At 39.2% G+C, this 20,343-nt stretch overlaps 2 protein-coding genes across 7 annotated transcripts in view; one reads left to right on the top strand and one right to left on the bottom strand.

The window, feature by feature from the left end:
- RMI1 (RecQ mediated genome instability 1) overlaps positions 1-20,343 on the bottom strand; it is a 153,044-nt gene that overhangs the window by 71,204 nt on the left and 61,497 nt on the right. The gene's annotated exons all lie outside the window — the stretch shown is intronic.
- GKAP1 (G kinase anchoring protein 1) overlaps positions 1,254-20,343 on the top strand; it is a 31,906-nt gene continuing 12,816 nt past the window's right edge. Inside the window, exons 1-5 of one of the 6 annotated variants that reach the window (XM_080372782.1) lie at positions 1,976-2,174; positions 8,139-8,398; positions 11,101-11,250; positions 17,798-17,875; positions 19,400-19,523. In XM_080372782.1, the coding sequence (XP_080228908.1) occupies positions 8,186-8,398; positions 11,101-11,250; positions 17,798-17,875; positions 19,400-19,523 (565 nt within the window). In that variant the 5' untranslated portion in view covers positions 1,976-2,174; positions 8,139-8,185. The other 5 variants (XM_080372786.1, XM_080372783.1, XM_080372787.1 and 2 more) reach the window with 5 other exon arrangements.

The raw sequence follows: 20,343 nt of genomic DNA, 5'->3' as shown, positions 1-20,343 counted from the left end.
AGGAACACAGAAGTACTTACTTTTTTTCTTCTTTACGGCTTGCTTAGGAAATTAAGAGAATTGCTTATTTCCCTTTCTGGTTTTGTCTGTTGGACATTTAAAGAATTCCTGTTGGCAACTCAAAGTGTGGTATTTCTTTCTGTACTACTAAAATGGAAAAAAACCCCAAAGGATGAAATCCAGCATCCTCAAAATAAGCCAGATAAACCAATATATTATTTTATTTGTACTGGTCATGTCCTTTCACAGACAAATTATTCTTCTGGATTTGTTATCTGCTTCAGAGCAAGGACTACACATGTCCTTTGGTTTACTGCTATACTGTTGTTAGTAATGGGTTTGGGATGAAAAGTGAATCTGTTTTTTAAGAGGACAGTGGTCATGGAGAAGCAATGCTAAACAGCTGCACAAACTTGCAGGCAGGGACCAGAATGTCCACATTCAAATAAGATTAACATGAAAATGAGATCAAATATCTATACAAAAAGTGGCAGCACTGATTGTAGGGTTAGTTTTATTTTAGTGGTGGACTTCAGCCTGTCATGTTTGAAAATGTCATAGATTGTTAGATGTACTTGGGAGCTTCTGCTTTCTGCTGTTGTCTAGGCAAGGTCTTGTGTACAACATGTGTGGCTGTAGGTACAAAAGAACTACATTTTTTCATGCTGCAAGCACAGTTCAAATCTGTCCACATTATAAAGATGCTGTTACAGCATGATAAATGGACCTATTATCTTGTGGTATGTTTTAAAATTTTCTGGGTAGACTGCAAAATATTCCATTCTAATCAGATAGATAAACCACTTAACATGTCAAATGATTGTATCTTTTACAATTTTACCTAATTATTACCTATTGTTCAGCTGAATTCTGAGGTGAGGACTGGGGTTCATCTTGATTGTTTTTAGATTGGGCTTGATTGTTTTTACTGTCATGAAGTACTGAGCCTTAACTACTGTTGTTTAATACTACTGTATGTATCATTCACTTAGTGTTTGTAGTAAAAAAGCAATAAACAGAAACAAGTAAATATGGTTTCAAGTGTGTACTTGTTTACTACATCTCCGTGTAAAGTGAAGGAATTGTTGAACACCTTTCTTCTCAAGAAAATGCATTATCATACACCTCATACTGTATAAATAAACATGAATTCCTTCTCTTTTGATATTTTCAGAAATGAAAAAACCCGTTCTTTACCTATGCAAAACAGGCAAGGGAAGGTGTAGGGAAAGTACAACTCGGTCACCAACAGCTGTCAGCTGGTGCTCTGGAGGTTTCTGTAGCTGCAATGCTGCAGAGTAAGTAGTCATTCAGACATCAGATTCTGTATGCCACACACACCCATTTCAAGATGTAACTACAATGTCACCTAACGCTAAGGTAGGTAGCTACACGAGGCACATTTGTGATCGCTGGAGAACTGCTGGCCATGAGAGGCCAGTAAAGCAGTCACGTAGGGGAGAAAGGGGCAAGCAGTGATTTATGTTCTCGTTTATGCAAGTTTAATAGAGCTCACAAAATGGTTCTCCCTGTCCCAGACAACATGCAGGTCCTCTTACTTCTGCTAATTAACAAGACTGCTATCTGACAGGCTTGTACTGTCCCACGCTGCGTTTTACTTCTGCGACGTTACCCGCTGGCAGTTACGGCGCTCATGGACATGCAGGTGACGGCAACATGGGAGTGAAACCAACGCGACGGTGCCTTGCGGTGGCCTACCACACTGCCATGCCACCCGTTCGCAGCTCCCTCTCCCGCTGTGTCCCGCTAAAACGCGCTACGGAGCGCCGCGAGCACAGCCCGCCCCGCCCCCCGGCCACCAACACCGCGAGTCCTCACGGGGGCTCATCCCGCCGCCACCAGCCGGACGCAGCGGCGGCTGCCGGTCCCGGGCCGGCCCGCCCCCGCCGGGCCCGCCCCCGCCGGGCCCGCCCCGCTCAGCGCTGCGCGACCGCGGCGGCGCCGGCCCGGGGCTGGGGCGGGGCGCCCCGCCGCGGCTCCAGGAGCCCGCCCCGGCCGCGGGCGGCGGTGACGCAGCGCACGCGCGGCGCCCAACCAACCAGCGGGCGGCGGGACCTCAGCGGGCTCGCGGCGCGCGCCACTGCCCGTTTCAACCGCCAGCCCCGGGGCAGCGGCGCCGCTGCTGCGCTCCTCTCCTCTCCGCCGCCACCGCGGTGAGTGCCCCGCTCCCCGCCGCTGCACCGCCCGCGGCGGGAAGGGGGCGGCCGCGGGCCTGTGGCGGCGGGGGAGGATGGTGCCTGTCGGGGGGCCGTGCTTTGGTCGCCCGGGGCACCGCCGCTCTCCCTGCCCCCAATCGATTTAACGGGCTCGCCGCCCGCCGGGCGCCGCCGCGGCTGTCGCGTCCGCACGGCGCCGCCGTTCCGCGCGCGGTGAGCGCCTCGGGCACCGGCGGACGGGCAGAGCCCGGCTCGGTGACAGCCCCCCCCGGCACCGGCACCGGCTGGGCTGCCGTGGGTACGCCCGGTGGCACGGGGCGGGCTGGCACGCTCGGCCCCGGCGGTTGGGAGGCCAGATGTCGGGGCGCCGTGCGGATCCGTTAACGGTTGCCGACCGCGGGCTGTGGCTCGGTGGGCCGGCGTTTGTTGTTGCAAATAGGGTTGTCACGCTAAAACTTCTTCCCACATACATCCACTTGTTTCTACCACTAATATACATATTTATGGTAATACACGATCAATATACACTCTTAGTAAGCACCTGAAGTATTGCCTGACTGCAGTACTTGCTTGTAAAATGGAAATAACATTGAAATACGCAACGTAAATTTGTAAACGAAGGTGCATTGATCACGCACCGTGAAGTAAGCATGAAGTTTCAAATATTTGTTGAAGTTCCTATCCGTAAAGCTTAACCGATTCTTTTTTTTTTTTTTTTTTTTTTTTTTTGGGTGGGCTGTAACACGGGAAGAAAAGCAAGGGAGCTTGCGTTGTCGGTCAGCATTCTGTGCACAAACTGAAGCCAGACCTGCCCGATCGATTTTACATTTTAATCCAGAGTTTTAGAAACCGTTTGTCCTTAAACTCGTGAATTTTACAGAAGCGAAGCAGTAAATTCACCGTATTTCCCTTTCAAACTGTGCAAGACCCTTTACTTGCCGTGGGTTAATTGCTGCCGCACATGCCACTGCTGCCGCTCTCCAGTAGGTTTCTGAACCAAGGCTTTTTGGTTGGTTGGGGTTTTGTTTGGTTGCTTGTTTTTCTGTAGTGATTTGTGAAACTCACTTAAAAGCTGATGACTTTGAGTAATTTTGAGGGTATAGAGCTGTTTAATGGAGCTGCATAGCTTTTGATCAGATGGCATAAAACAAATGGAGAGAGCTTGTCCAACTGGGAGGACCTCCGGTGCAAAACTTCCTGTAAATGCAACGATAAAGAAAAGTAGATTGAACTTGCTGTGGTAAATGCATAAACAGGCAAAGGTCAATACATAATGTGCAGATGGTGCAAAGGCTGATTGGTACCTGGAGGGAATGGACATATTCCTTCATTTACAAATTTACATTGCGTATTTCAATGTTATTTCCATTGTACAAGCAAGTACTGAAGTCAGGCAATACTTCAGGTGTTTACTAAGAGTGTATATTGATCATATATTACCATAAATATGATTATTAGTGGTAGAAACAAGTGGATGTATGTGGGAAGAAGTTTTAGCATGACAACCCTATTTGCAAAGTTTTCTAAAACCTGCATCTTTATTACCAGTTTATTTGACAATGAAAGTGGTTAAATGGGAAATGGGTTTTTGGGCTCTTCCGTATGTTTTCCTTGAATCGTAAAGCCCCAGATTTAAAGCCATGTGATTATTTCACAGATGCTTAAAGTTGTACTGCTAGCATCAGACCAGAGGTTCCTAAATTTTGATGTTATGCTCACTTGTTAGAGGTGCTTGAACATTTGCCAGGTAAATGGTAACTCATGCACATGTGCAAAGCTGCACCATAGGCCAGGAAGCTGCTGATGCTCAAACAGAATAAACTTGCAGATGTGCTTCTTTGTATGTATTGGACAATTTACAGTAGAGGTTTTAGAAGTATTTCAAAAGCTATTTTACCTGCAACGTGTAAATATAAGTAAATGTAAAGGTAAGATAGGAAAAGGATTTCAAGTTATGGTAACACCAGCTGACTGTTTTACTTTTATTAACCACAGTCTTTTTTACATCATGTCTAAAATGAGACTGAAGCTCTTCAGGGCATTGATGGGTCTTATATTTCTGACTGTACTTGGTACACCTCAGGGAACTGAAGTTAGAAAGATACCGTTTCTTTTCAGTCATGTCACAATTTAAATTTCTAAACATGTCTTTTTGTTCACTAAGAGCGTAAGGTAGAGTAAGCATTTTGTGCTTAAAAATCACTGTATCAGACCTTAATACATTACATGTTTCATTAATGGGACCAATGTGATATAATCCATTGATCTGGTATCAAATTCCAAAATAATCTGTTCATGTAGGCTGACATGGTTTGTAGACGAATATGACCTAGGAATGAGTAGAGCACCAAAAGAATTACTGCTTGCTAGCTGTAACAGATGATTTTACATTCCCTTGAAATTATGTGGTGTATCATGCTTACGTTGGTGATATATCAGTCTGAATGATATGTCATTTTGGTTGTGGGAACTTTTCTTGCAAACTTTATAATTTGGAACAGGTTGCAGAGACAGTTGAACTAATAGCCTGACAGTGATTTGCAAAACAGAAGGTTTTGAAACTGGGTCATTTATTGGCGGGACCTGTGAATCAACACTGTAGTGATGTTGCAACTGTGAAATCCATTACAAGTGATCTTTTCATTAACATAAAAATGGACAGTTAGTAACTATCTTGGTGTGTTAGAGAAGGTCTTCTCAGAAGCATATAACTTGTGGTAATGCGTGACACACTTGGAGTTGTTTCCATGTACTGATGTTTGTTTGTTGGGCTTTTTTAACATGCAGTCTCACTTGAGGTATTAATGAGCTGTGTAGGTGCCACAGGCACATTTTGCTTTTGTTTTGCCCTCTTGGAGATTTCTTTTGCTGCGCTCCATATTGTAAGCAAAGGAATTGTCTCACATTTAGACAGGCTTTGGTCAACCAACTGTTACAAATACATAACATTTCTTAGACTGCCATACTCTTCAAGCCACTGTAAAATTGAAATGCTTTTTCAGATCTAGTTTCATCTGTGGAGTTACGGAACACTGTGGTATTTGAGTGCTTTTTTTGTGTGGTCAGAAAGCCTTTTGAAGCAAAGCCTCAAGCTCAGGAATGTCAGTGCTTTAATTTTATAAGACCGTTCATGTCTGTAACAATAAAGAACAACACAAATTATAATCCTCTGTTAAAGGACAAAAAAGACTTTTGTAAAAGGGGTGGCAAGCCATCAGTGCTTAGGTGAAAGCTTTTAGATCAGTCCATTGTGGGGAGGGGAGTCAGACCGTGGAACTGAATATTAGGTGCTTGGTAAGATCTGGCTGTCAGAATTGTAGGTGTGGTATTAAAATGTGAAGATTGCGTTGTGGTAGGCCTCAGTGGATCACTGGATCCATCTTCTAGTGTTGCAGAAGTGGGATTATTAGATCCTGCTGTAACGTGAATAGCTGTGTTGAAATGTTCTACTGAGTTAGCAATGTTAACTTCTTATAGACTTAACTGAAGAGTAATCTGTAATCTCATGTATTTGTAGAGTTTCCTCTACAAGCTCATTACTATGTATTTTTCCTGTTCTGTGGAAACAAATGAAATTCAGGAATAAATTTATGTAAATTATTTTCATGTTGTTACTGAAGTATTTCAGTGAACTATAACAGCAGAACTCTGTGGGTGGTACTTGCTTAACATGTTTGTCAGCTGGGTACTTAATTGCATGCCTACTACAGTCAGACAGCAGAAGTAAACCTGTTGTATTTGCTGAAAAGGGAGAGAGGAGTTTGCAGCTGTGTTTAATAGTGATGCAGAGCTTCAGCTGCTATGGCTGGGTCCAACCTCTTTTCATCTTCCTTTGTCTCATGTTCTAGACTAATAGTTGTATCTTGACAATGTTTTCTTTTAAAATGTATTGCCAAAGGATCTAGCTGCTATCACTGCAGCTTGCAAATATGAAATGTTTCCAAATTGTATGGGCAAAAAAGAAGTATTTGGCACCGTTAGCAACTGGCAGCTTTAATGAAGACTGTGCTGTGCTGTTCATCTGTTTTTATGAAAACCCACATATACCACAGTAAATAGATACAGACTAAAAATGTCAAGTTTTTGACTGACTAGAGTCATCTTTAGTGCGCTAGGGGTTTTTTTTAAGCCAAATACAGTAGAGAGATTCCAAACTTAGTGTTAACACTGTTGTAGTCTGGTGTAGTGCCAACAGCACCATCCAGTATTCTAAGTTCATGTTGTAACCTGACAGCATTTACCTTTGGTGCTGTTTTCCTGCGAAGGTGTTGTCTTAAATCTTTTCTCTGAGTTTCAGGTTTCAACTTAATGCATGTTCAAGTAATAAGAGCACATCTCTGCTGTATCTAAGCTCTTAAGCAGGATAACTATAGTTATTGAGAATTAAAATGCATTTTAAAACATAGACACAAATCCAGGAAAGTCCAAACTTGCCCTGTTGTTTAATAATCTAAAGAGAGTAACAATTATTAATTATTTATGGTGGTTTAGATGTGACTGATGTGGGTTTTTTTAGATCTGTGGTTGTGGTCTTATCAGAGAGTCTGAACACCAGCATCAGGTAGATTTACAATTTGATGTCAGGTTTGTTTTGTTCTTAGGATACAACCAGCTTCATACAATCAGTTTCATTTTCTTTTTTTGAGAGAAATAGAGTAGGGTGACTTTCGTAGGAGAAGAATGCTGTTGACTGTAACCTTTGTTTTAGGCAAACTTGAATAAGGACAGTATTGGCTTACTTGCTCTTTCACCTCTGAGAAATAAAATGTTATATTCCTTTTGAAGAATTCTTTTGGGTAATGGTCATCATAGTGACCATTTACCATAGCATAGCATTGGTAACAGAATTGTTTTGTGTTGATATGTCTGAGCATCTTTAGAGCACCTGCACAGCTTTATCCTTGGGAAAGTCTGGAATTTAGTAATAAAAACAATCTCTCAAAATTTCTGTAGATTCTCGTTCTTCTGTAACAGTAGTTAACAAGCAACACATTTGTAGACGATTGTAGACCATGTAAGCAGACATTCTGTTCATTTGTTCAATGCAAACATTATGTTCACATTTGCCAAACTCTTAAGGATTCCTTTCAAACAGCACTTTCAAAAAGTAGATGTTATTTCACTGTACCTCTCTATTGTAGTACATTAGCATAGCTAGATATTTTCTGTGAAATAACATCGCTTTCAATCTTCTCCTCATTCACTAAACTTTTCATAGAAGAATTGCAACTAGCCAAATATTCTTATGGCATAAATTTAACTTCTACACTAGATAGATGATTTGTGCTTTGGAGTGGTATAATGGGGATATACATGTTGGTTATAGCTGCAGGGAGCAATGGAGGGCATGAGCGTGTTTCCCAGTTCTGCCTTCCCCCAACCCGTCTTCTGTGTTGTGCTGTAAGAGTAAGAGCCTAGTGTTTGAGAACAGTGCCAGCCGCAACGCTGGGCTCACTTCCTGTGGAGAAAACTGCTAGTTGAATCTACAGTGGCTTGGGAACAAAACAATACCACCTGTAAAATAAGAAGTAAGGCAGCTTACCCCAGACTTGCGCCTGCATACACATTAATACCTGCTTGCTTTCTTTCTCAGACCATATGCCAGGGTGGCATCTGAAAATTTTGGAGCACTGCATTATTCCCGTATGTTTCCCTTCCCCTTCATCCCCCCACTGCTCTGGAACATGAAAGAACTTCTTTCAGAGTCTTCTCCATGTTATTTTCATCAAACATAACCTCTCAGGAACAGATGCAATAGCTTTAAAAACCTCTGGTTTTCTTATAGATTATCCTTTACTTTTCAGGTCTTGTTTGAATACTTAAGATAATACACCTTAGGAAAAATACAAAGAAATAATACTGGGTTTGGGTTTAAATACTAACCCTGCAGCTAACAGATATGAATTATTGAGTGTTTGGTCAAACGTTGTTTTCATTCTTATTTCTGTGCTACTTTCCTAGGACACCTAATAACTAAAAGCCAGCACAGTAGAATTTCAGATACTGCAATGGCATCTACTGTAATCAGTTCAGTTCCTACCACTGCATCTCGTTTTGCTTTACTACAAGTTGAAACTGATGCTGGTTTGGAGCCTGGAAAAGGAAGAAGTGGCCAAAGCGCTGGCAAATCTCAGGCATCACAGGGAAGATCATCTACAGATAAGAAAAAAAAAAACAAAAGGAGAAAAAGGAAAGAACAGCAACGAAGAGAGGTCAATGAGGTAAAGGGAATATCTATTTTCAGTAGTGGTGTTAAAGGAGAAATTTACACAGACGTGGGTACCACTAGGCGTGCTTTAATCACAACACAGAGCTGGGCCACCACCCCAGCGAGTGGCAGAGAACAAAGGGATGCAGCGCAGCTTATATAGACTTATCGAATCATTAGTTCATGTCCAAAGTTTTTAGAAGTTTCCTTTAGTCTTGTCAGTTCTGCGAACCCATCACCTGACCCTGTCCCAGCTGACTAATCTGTTTGGTTCCAGTCTCTGCCTTGGTTCCAAGGTCCTCCTTGGATCATGACCTTCTTTCTGCCTGCTTTAACTCACACAATCCTTCAAGTACACTTGGTCTTTGAACAAGCAATTCCTATTCACATATGCTGATTTTTTCTAGAAACACCTGCATTTGTGAGAGCACCTGTGTATGCGGTTGCTCATCTATTGTTTCTCTGTTCTCTATTCAAGTGATTAACTTGACTAAGTTTTAAACCAGCCTTGGATTAGGGCTGTACAAGGGACGAGGCCTGGTTCTGCCATTTAGCAGCTTCAGCACTTTAAATTTCTTAATTCAAACTACATTTTCTTTAACAAGTGTGTAAGGTTGTTATCTGATAAATATTTTTTCCTGTCCCTGACAATTCATTGTTTTGTTTTTTTTACAAAATAAATGCTACTTAGTTACAGAGACTGCATTTATTTTCTTTGTTTTATTAAGAATTGGTTATATAAAAGTGTAAGGTTTCAGCTATACAAGTTGAAAATATTTTATGAGAATTAATTACTAGGTTTCATTTTTTTGACAGCACCACTTGAATAATTAATTTTTGATGAAGGGCGTGACCTTTTTTAAAAAGTGATTGATAGGAAAAAACTTGTTTTCAGAGGTGTGTAGGTAGTCAGTTCTAGTTGCCTGCTGGGACAGCCAGCACGTTAAAATTCAAAGGTGCTTTCAAGCTCTGAAAAGCTTTAAAGTCTGGTTTGCTAAGTTGTAATTTTCAGATTTATCCATCATTTTAGCCCCTTAATCTACTAAATCCAGAGCCTTTCCCCCTCCCCACCCCGTGAATTTGGGTGGCAGTGTTATGACTAGTTGTGATTTTCTGACACTGGACTTCCTCGGATCCATTTCATCATCAACCTCAGATGAAATGGAAATTAAGAAGTGTGACTGAAAGAATTGTTCCAGAAGTCTGGGATCTGGAATTCTAGGTTGCTGTGCCTGACAGTTGAACTGAGATAATCTTTCTGCCTGAAACTGTACACATCTCTTAAAAAATTTAATATGTAAATATGAGTTTGGGGTTGTTGTTAGTTTTTTTTTTTCTTTTTGTATCTACTAAACTTAAAAACTCTTGAAATTTGAGTAATTGCAGTACTGCTAATTATTAAATTGGGTTTTTTTCAGTTTTGATGCTGTTCTTTTTATGTTGAAGATTAAGTTTTCAGTAAGCATTCCATGATGTTTCTTTATGTCTGCCTTAACACCATAAAAAATTTAATGCCAACAAACTAATTGTGTGTTTACATATGCATTGAATGAATCTACAGAAATTCATTTGCATGGAAATTATACTTACTCTTGTAGTGGCAGAGAGGCAAGTAAGGGCTGACTTGTTTTCTTCAACCCAACGTGTACTGTGTCCATGGCTGTACTGCAATGGAACTATGAATCAGAATGGTCTGCACCACTGTTTTTGCCAGCACTGTAACCTGAGGAAGGAAGCAGGGGTTGTAGTGCTGGTGCAGGCAGCAGGAGAGACAGTGGAAGCAAGGGGCAGCATGGCAAGGGACTGTTTGGAGGGCAAGGAAAATGCTGTCTGCGTTATTGCCTGATTTTAAGTAATTTTAAGGTAAGGTGAGCTGCCATTTTAAGGGGTAATGGCACTCAACAAACTCACGTTAAGGAAAGCATTGTACTTTGTTTCTCTTTGTTTCATCTTTAATTTGGTAATAGCTTCTTCCTCCCTTCCAGGAGCTTTTATGTTAAGGAAATCCCTGTCTGTAAATTGATAGGAGATTGTATTGGTGCCTTTATTTTCACTCCAAGTAAGAATCAGAATGTTAATGTTTAAGCTTGAGCAGTGAATGTCTTTGAGCTGCCAAATTTGCAGGTTATTTTTTCACTGTCAAATTTTGTAATGATGTAAGGTATTTTTAAGATGGCACTGTTGTATCCATATGGTGCAGCAACTAAAAATAATTCTTACTGCAAGTTCTTAGAGTGTGACCAACTTTAGATTGTTGACAAACTGTAAGGACTGTCTACATTGTCCTTTTTCTCCTTGAACCTCTACTTCCTCTCTTTGCAGATGCCAAATCAATCTGTGTATACCACCTTTGTTTGGCATTATGTTTAATTTGGGTCAGATGTGAGCACCATAATACCTGGTCCAGCATGAAATCTGTCAGACACAGTTGCCTTTTCAGATTTGTTGGAAGTATTTTCAGCTGGCAAAATATATTCATTTTTTTGTTGTTTTATGTTATGTGGCTGTGGTGTTTCTGATCCACAGTTCTCCACAATTTTACGTTACAATGTGTACCATAAATGATTAAACAAACATGTATCTCAAACTGCAGAGTAGGGTAAAGCACATGCATGTCTATTTGCCCATGTGTCTGAACGCCTTTGTTAATCTGTTAAGACTGTTTCTGTGTACCTATCCACGTTTTGATTAATGTTAAAAATAACTGTTTTTCAGCTCAGAAACCTTGCTTTTAAAAAGATTCCTCAGAAATCATCACATGGAAACTGTCTGTCGCAGCATGAACAAAAACTACACACTGCAATGCAGAAGGACTGTCAGGAAGAAAATTGGCAGGAGTGGAGACAAAGAGATGAGCAGGTACAGGTTAGTATATTTAGCTGTCTTTGGCTTTCCTGAAATACATTACTCCATGAAGTCTCATGAATAAAGAAAGATGGCTGGAGAGTAAGTAACAAATTACTATGACACAGAGGGAAAGGTTTCAGTGTAAACATCTTCTGTCAGATACAGTTCAGAGCCAGCACATGCTGCTGCTTGCACACCTCATAGCTGGACTGTGAATACTGTAGTATGGTAAGAGGAATTTGTGTAATTTGGACAACAAGTAGAAGTACTTAATACCATGGAAGGATGGTGAAATGCTGTGGCGACAGCAAAGCTGGGGAAATGCTGGTGGATTGATATATGGATATACAGTACATATCCATAGTAAACCAGGCTTGGTAAGTTCTGTTAGGCATGAAAAAACTAGTTCCTTTCTAGGTAACAAAGAACACTTGAACTGTGAGTGCTGACTGTCCTTTAGCACACTAGGGTGGTTCTATTGGTCAAGAACCTCTGTTTTTTAATTTTAGTACATCTTTTTGGTAATAACACTCGAAGAATACAGTGAAGATAAAGCAAAGACTGACTGTGCCTGTATGGAGGCCAATATAATGTTTTCACTCCTCCCTGTGTTCCAGCTCAGGGGGCTGAGTAAGTACCCAGAGGGTAACTGGCCTTGCTATTAAAGACCGAAGCAAAGCAGGCATTAAGTACCTCAGCCTTTTCCTTGTCCTTTGTGGCAACAATTTCAGCAATTATTTCAGGTAACAAAGAATTTTATAATCTAATTACTGGGTGGTAAAATGTTCAGACAAAGTGAACTCAGTTATAAACAATTCTTGTTAGTTTTGATCTTACTGACATATAAGCTGTGAAGTTACCATATGATTCTTTCGTTTGAAAAGTAACTTTAAAGCAATTAGCATAATCATAACATATGATACTTACAGTTCTAATTCACCTCTGTCCCATTTTTATGAGAAAAAGAAATAGCTAAATGCTGTCACAGTTCTTAAGGCTAAGAATAGGCTGGTTTGCACCACTGCTACATTTTGAACAGATTTCTGTGGTCACAATGGACTGAGAATAAACAATGGAGGTACTGTGTAGGCTGAATATTTTTCCAACAAATCCTGTGTTAAGTTGTGCTACACTAAACGTTTAGTGAAATGGTTGATACTGGCATGATCACTGTTAGATTGCAGTGTTGATACTTTGTAAACATGAAGTAATTTAACTGGTATGACTTTGACATTATAGGTTTTGAGGCGACCGTAGAAGTTACAGGGAACTTTTTTGGTTTATAAATTGTTTAAAGGGTTGGGTTTTAGGCCTCAAAGACCAAAACATCACCAAAACTGCTTTGAACTTAATTTTAACTTGACTCAGAAACTCTTAAAAATGTGAATTTTGGAATCTGATGGGTGGAAAAAGAAGTTGCGAATTCTGATTCTTGTCTTAGAACAACAATTAAAATGTTTGGTTTAGCTCAAAGTATGTAACATGGAGTGCATAACTCATTAGGATAGTCTTAATAAAATGTGATTAATCAATAAGATTCCTTTTAAAACTGATTTCACTGTAGATAGTGCCCGTATATTTCAGCACTGGCAGGCATTGAATTAGCTTGTTTTTTCTTATATGAGGGGAAAAATGGCTACAAGTGAAAACCGTGAGGACTTTAATTATGGGGTATGTATTTTTAGGCTCTTAAGAATTACTAAAATTCTGTGAGTCCCCACTGATTTCTGCAGTAGTCTACTAACAAGGCAGTAAAGGACTTGTGACCATGAAATAAAAATTAGGCAGTAAAGGCCAGTGTCACACAAAGAGCAATGAAACTTCAATATCTGCAGGTATGCTTCGTTATCTAATGTTATCACTAACAGTTTCAGTAATAACTTGTTCTGTTGTCTGGTAGCTTGTTGCCCAAATTGTCACAATAGTTCTGTGCTGCGATGGAGAGACGGGACACTGCTTGATGCAAGCAAATGTCGATTTATTGTATACAATCACAAGTTTATATATATTTTCAGAAGCTGCGGGCTTTGAATAGATTGGTTCTTTAAGCTAAGCATTACATACTAGGCAATCCCTAATTGGTTAACAACAAACAAAGGACACTTTAAGTAAGTTTTTACAGTCATCAATTAGCACAAACTTGTTACTTCTCCTTTGGGCCATCTGTTCCTCATCTCCTTATCTTTTGTCAGTTGTTATCTATTCACCCTCCTTGTTCTGCCAGGGTTTATGGCCTACAAACTCCAGCACTTTCCTTTCAGCTAACTGATTGTTACTTATGGTCCTGATTTCCAGGCCCCCTCCTGCAGTTCTGTTTCAGGATATGCATTTCATGTTACTTTTTAAATGTAATGAGTTGCAGTGTTTCTGTATTGCTTCTGTTAAATTATTATTTCTTATGTTCTGTAAGACTATAATTTGAAGAATCCATGGATAACTCTGATTTAAAGAATTGTGATCTTAAGGTAAATTTTATTACAGACACAAGGTAAAAGTATTAGAGACTTAATGCTTCGAGCATAGCAATGAGTGAAGAAGAGCATGTGCTTTGGAGTGGGTCTGAAAAGGCAGATCTGCTGAGTTATGATCTGCCTAGTTGATCTAAGCACAGGGACTTGGAACTGACACATTACTGAGGGCCACAGGTAGTTTTTCCTCACGTTTGTTCAAAACATGGCCTGTTCAGTTGTACTCTAAGCAACCCAAGAGGAGGTGGGGCAGGCGCTTGTCTAGCTTTTGTGTAGTTTAATTGTTAAATGACTTGAGATAAAACTTGGGATATTCGTGCTCCAGGCTTTTCTCTTTCCTTTCCAATGACTGTGCCAAAAGCATGACTTCAAGGGGGATTTACATCTGCACTGTTCCATCCCACTGAAGCTGCCTGACTTTTATTGGGGGGTGGATTGGGGGGTGTTGCGTGGTACACACGTATGCAGGGATACCAAAGCCAAGTGCCTTAGCCATTCAGCAGCAAGGTCCTGATCCTCTCAGCCCACTGAATTTTGAATTCTGACAGAGAATGAAGCCTCGTGGAGGGTATTAAAGTCCTTACCAACTGTTGCTCATGTACTGTCGTATCATTACCAACACTTTAGGAATTAAACTTTCTGGAGTCTGTGTATAGCTTTTCAAGAACAAGTTGTATTGAAGGCAGATACAGAAAAAAAAAGGTGGAGAGAGATGTCATGCTTATGCTGGTGTGGTATGTGTTAAAGGGAGATTCAGTTGAATGGTCTTGAAGCCCACAGTAGTACCACTCTTAAAATTAGCAAGAGATGGTAGTTAAAACTTAGAGGAGGCCCCTGTAGTAGGAAGAAGAGGTGAGGTGTTCTTTAGAGATGGAGATGAGAAGTGTTGGAAACTTATGAAGAGTCTGATTTTTGTTATGGGAAAAATTATGTTATGTTTGCCAGTTGCAAAGTATGTTCAGCAGACTTGAGAATGCAGAATTCCTTGACCAAATGGTATTATTCTACATCTGTGACAAATTTTTTGGAAATGTTTGTTTGACAGAATACCTTTATTAGTCAAGGTTGCATCGAATGTCCATTTGTGTTTTTAACTGTTCTGCTGTCCCTGTGTTGTTTTTTCATAAACTCATGCTACTATCGTAAGATTTAATAAAAGCATCTTTTCTGTGAGTTGGAGAAACCGATTGGCAAGTAGGTTTAATACTTATCAGAAATAAGAGATAGGAGTTTGAATTGTTTGGATTCAGAAGGCATGAAATCCTAGCCTCTCAGTTCCATAGTTTCCCTTGTCCAGTAATACAATATTGATAATGAAGAGGGAATTGTTAAGTGGTATACTGCAAGGGATGGTGGTCTTCAACACTGGGTGAGAAACATTGTCTCCCTGCTTCTGCAGAAGTCAGCTCCGCGAAGAGCGTTGCCCAGCTTATGAAGAGTTCCACTTTTCATATTTACCCTCCAAATTACTGTACTGCCTGGCACTTTCCTTTTAAAGGACTGTCAACAATTGTCTTAACTATGGAGGTATTATGTAAATGTCATGGTCTTTCTTAAGCAAAGCTTTTAAGATTCATTGTAAGAACTTTGTGCATGGATCTCAATTTCTTATGACGATTAGGAGTACTCCAGAGCTTGCCTATTGGTTTTGCACTCCCAGTGTCTAAGCGAAGGAACCCGTGGTTCTGGTATTTTTCGATAGGTTTAAGTGGTAGGGAGCCTATAGCTATCTGTCCTGAGACAGTCGGGCTATGCAGAGAAGCAGGACTGAGTGTGCTTGGGAAAAGAATATTTGGATCTAAAGCTCTGAACTCCGGTGTTGCTTAGAAGTAGCGGCCTTTGTATAGCTAGCTTCAAACACTCAGTCTTGCCCTGAATTGGGTGACTGCTGGGTAAGTACATTATGATTGGGTTATTGTTGTAGTAGAGATCATATAATGTGATTTTTTGTGCAGTTGTTTCATAGTTGTAATAACATTGTGGTAGTATTAATTCTTGATAATTATTTAGGAGCTTGTGTGCTAAATTATTTCAGGCACACAAAGGTAAAAATCCTTAAGTTCATCTTTCTTGTGAGCTGACCTTTTTGTGTGTTTGTTCTCTTTAGTAGTCCCCATTCTGTCCTTTTTTGTCATGTTCATGTTGAGTTTTTCAGTGTAGTAGACTACAAGGCCGAATTTTTGGTAGATGACTATCATTGTCAGATTAGATGCAATAGTTGTGGACTGGTTTTGTTCATTAATTTTGGGGAAATTTCAGTCAATTTCATTTATTGTCAGTTATCAAACCTCTAATTACAGATTTTGATACTGAAAGAAACCATTTAAGAAAAAAATCCACATCATGACTGCTACAAAACCCCTCCTGCACCCTGTTTATTCTCGAGTCCCCTTACTGCAGGCCACGGCTGGTGCGGAGGACGGGGGTCTGTCTGCAGGGACCCCTTGCGCTCCAGTGCTGGCTGCTGCTGGGGCGGCTGCCACCCGCCTGCCCCTCCACTCGCTGCCCCCATGTGCAGCCCATCGGGGTCCCGAGGTGCCTGCAGCCCTGCTGGGTCCCGGGCTCTTCCCCACGTCCCCCGCTACAAAAGCCCTGCCAGTGAGGCCTAGTGCAATCAGCTGATGCTGAGCTTGAACCACTGATTAAATGCAAAGCTAGGAATGATGGCACCCCAAAGTCTACCTGAAATCTTGCAGCAATTTATGCCGAGAGCACTATTTTACTATGTTTCAAATAACTGCTCAAAAAAGGCCGGTTTAGTATGGTGGAAACTGGGAGGCACTTTTTGATTTTCTCTTAAGTGAGAGACTGGTCATACAAACTGCTGAACAAAACTATTTGGAAGAATGTGTGTGCTTTTTTCATGGATCAATCCCTTTTAGACACATGTAAAGCATCTGAGAACTTGTAAAGTTGTTTTCAAAACACTGTTCCTATAGACAAGAAGCTAGCGTATGTCACACAGCCCAGTTCAAGCAAAGTACATTGAGACCACTTAAGTCATTTATTCACTTTAACAATTACTGTAGTTTATTCTGCGATGAATGAAAACCATCTCAATTTGAAATTCAAAGAACAAGAAAATGATGGTTAAAGTAATTATTTTTACTAATTAATATTTCACTTAAGGGCATGAAAAGGAGAGAGCTATGATGAAGAATAAGGCTTCCATTTGGCTGCACATCACACAGGCGACTGTAGTGATTCCTTAAGGCAGTAGAACTCAAAGGAACAGTGTTTTGTGTTCAGAACAACTTAATCTTAGTTAACTTTGCTGTAAACAGTAACACAGCTTATTCACCGTTTATACATTTAGATTATCCACTGTCTACCTCAGCTATAGCATCTATATCCTCTAGATAAATATCTTATTTTGGCTTCATTGAACTGTTGCTGGTACTGGTCTTCTCAGTTTAATCCTTCAAACCTTCTATGCAGCAGAATCCAATTTGCTATTTTCCTATAACACAACAAAAAAGGGATCCCCTCCTTCATTCTTTTTCTTAATAGTTCACACATAGAAAGCTTCAAATTTTCTTTTAATCTCCCAAGAAGACTTACATACTTCCTTCTCTCAAAAAAGAAAGAGAAAACATCTTGGAAATAATTCCGGTTTTCTTAGTTGTGCTCTCCTTTTAATAAAAAAATAAAGTGTGCTTAACCTAATCTTTTCTGTGTAGTGGATGAGCGCATAGACTTCCTGGTGGTCTACAATGACTATTTTCATCCTTTAACATCCTCTGGTTTTTGCTTTGCAGACTAAAAATAAAAATTATTTCAAAAAAATCTCATGTACAAATTGTCAAGATGTTAAGTATATTACATAAAGATCTGCACAAATTATTGTATGCCTGCATCCATCACGAAGTTTCCTGAAGCAAGGTATTTTATTACTTATGGTACAAAAAGGTGTATTAGCTGGTAATAATGCCATATATCCCCTCAGTGAAATTTAGCTTTTTTGGCAATTGTAGTGATATGTGTATTGAAACTGAAATTCTAGTGTTGTCCTAGTGGTTTTATCTGCTTTTTTTTTCTTTTTTTTTTTTTTTTCTGAGAACCTAGTCACATGAAATATATTAATCTTGTTTCTTCAGATGACATCTGAAGTGTTTGAAGCTGATCTTGAAAAACCATTGCTGCTAAGCAAACTGGAATATGAAGAACACAAAAAGGTATTTGCAGGATTTATCCTAATGTAGAAGTTGTACAAGTTTGAGGCTTGAATTTAAAAGGCAAAAAAATTCCTAGAAGTACCATTGTCTTCATGTAAATATGGTTTGCTTGCACTGTTTAGACACTAAAGAGTTCAGAGAAATACTGGATTTGAAAGAAACCATATCTAATAGTATTGGGGGGTTTCGTTCTGGGTTTTTCTAGTTGGCCTGTAAAGGTGGAAAATTAGTTTTTCACTTTTCTGGCATACATATGTGCTGAAATTTTTTAAGAGTACAAGAGATCCTGACTTTCCTCAGAAAAAATCCCGCACACTTGAAGAGTAAGAGAATCAAAGCACTGATTTCTCATTAAGCCTTAGTTTTAGTTTTGGTTGAATCATTTGCATTTTTTTCTGCCATCTTTTCTCTGTTTGGAGTATAAATATTTTAGTTCTAATAAGCTGTATACATTTTCTTAGCTGGTGAGGATGCTGTTATCTTAATGGTTCTTATGGAACAGTGAAGAACTGTTCTGAAAAAGTATGCTTAGATGAAATTTTTATTTCTAATAAGTTGCTTATTTGCAATAAATTATGACAATACCAAAATTTAAATATAATTGTGCATCATTAAGAAATAAAACTTTTACATGCACTTTTGTGGAAATACCTCTGTATAGTACTTCAGTTTGAGGAGGAGAGTACCACAGTTATTGAAAACTAAGGTAAATTTTTAACTTAGATATTGAAGTTGTTTTTTTAAAATGAAGACAGTCTTCAGGCACAGTAGCATAGCATTGTTTGTAGACTCTTTGAGGATTACTTCTGAATAATTTAAAATATGTACTATATATTAAAAATGTACAGTACATGAGTATGCTGAACAAATCTTGTTTCTATGGAAAGAAAAGCACTCTGTTCCCATCCTTTTTTCTGTATAATTACTTTAAAAAATAGATTATTTAACATTTAAGATTTAACATAATCTTAATTAAAATATGTAATTAATTACTCTTTAAGATTGTTTTTAACAACTAGGACGTTGTTAATTTTTGAAGAATGTTGATGAAGATGTGTGGGGAGGTGGGACTCTGGTTCAAATGGCTCTCACGTACTTGGCTGTCTGATTTCAATAGGAGTAAGGTCAGTTCGTAGAGCATTGCTGAACACTAATAGCTCTCTGATTCCTGCTGAATGAGTAAGCATATTCTGAGAATAAAAAGAATATACAGTAGACATCTTTTTTTCAAATAAAGCGCTCTGCCTTCCTGCATTTAAAATTTGATGTGGGTGATTGAGGAAGTATTAGGCTGTTAGTTCATTTGCTGTTTAGTGAAGAGCAATACTCTACTTCAGAGACTGAACTGATGCTTAATTGCTGGCATGTTTTGCACTCTTTAAACCAATCTGAAGCTTGCAAATTGCTGTTCAGGCTAAAATGTCCTCTCATAGATTATCAATAATCTCTTTCCTTTATGAAGCCTCAGGAAAAAAATATTTGGGTATTGAAGAAAATTATACCACTGGGACTTTATTCTTCTAGGAATATGAAAATATTGAAAATACTTCATCTCAATCAAAGTCTGTCAATAAGAAAAAGAACCAGGAAGGAAAAGAGAAACCTCTCACTGTGTCTGTGAAAGACTTTCAGTCAGACAGTAATATAGGTATGCCTTATCATACCATATGAGCTGTTCTACTTGGAATTTTCATAGTGTGCGTGATAACAGCAAAATGCCCTTATTTCTGTTCATTAATACTGTGTTTGAACAAACATTAAATGAGTTTCAGTCAGTGGATCCTATTGAGTCTAAAAGCTGAGTGTTCGTTATATAATAATGGGCTAGTTCTATTAGCAGGAAAAACAGAAGAGGTTAAGAAAAATATAATTTCATGTAGTATCCCTAGGGTGCATGACACTCAATGTGACTTTTTTTTTTTCTAAATCTAAGTGTGATTTTTTTGTTCTACAAAGTTTGCACCCCTCAGGCAACTGAGTTTCTCTGTTTTGTGGGTAATAGTAATTGTTTGCCTTTTTTCATGATACTGTTTTCTTTTTAAGATGAGTAAATATTGAAATAACTTATGTATACTCATTATATGCATTATCTGTATGTTTAAAATTCCTTCATCTGTTTCTATAGAGCAGAGATTCTGAATTTTAGTGAAGAAATCAAGGTAGATTCTAGAAAAGGAAGACAGTAACTTGTGTTCTAAGGTTTTTCTTTGAAAGGTGGTTTTATCTAAATCTACAATATTTATTAAACACATCATTTCCAAATAATCTGAGTAGAGGAAGAAGATTGAAAGCACAGCAATATAGAAGGCATTCAGGTATACAGTGAGATATGTGCTATAAAAGCCTGAATAGACTTAAAAACAAACCAACTAACAAATTCCTTAAGTGTCTGTACCAAAGACATTGCCTTCCACTTTAACTGAAGCAAAAAGTACGAGATGCTGCTTTTAATTAAATAGTCTGAAAGA

This window comes from Falco punctatus (assembly GCF_963210335.1).
Source record: "Falco punctatus genome assembly, chromosome: Z".
NCBI classification, from domain to species: Eukaryota; Metazoa; Chordata; class Aves; order Falconiformes; family Falconidae; genus Falco; species Falco punctatus.
This window is presented reverse-complemented; position numbering and strand designations above follow the sequence as displayed.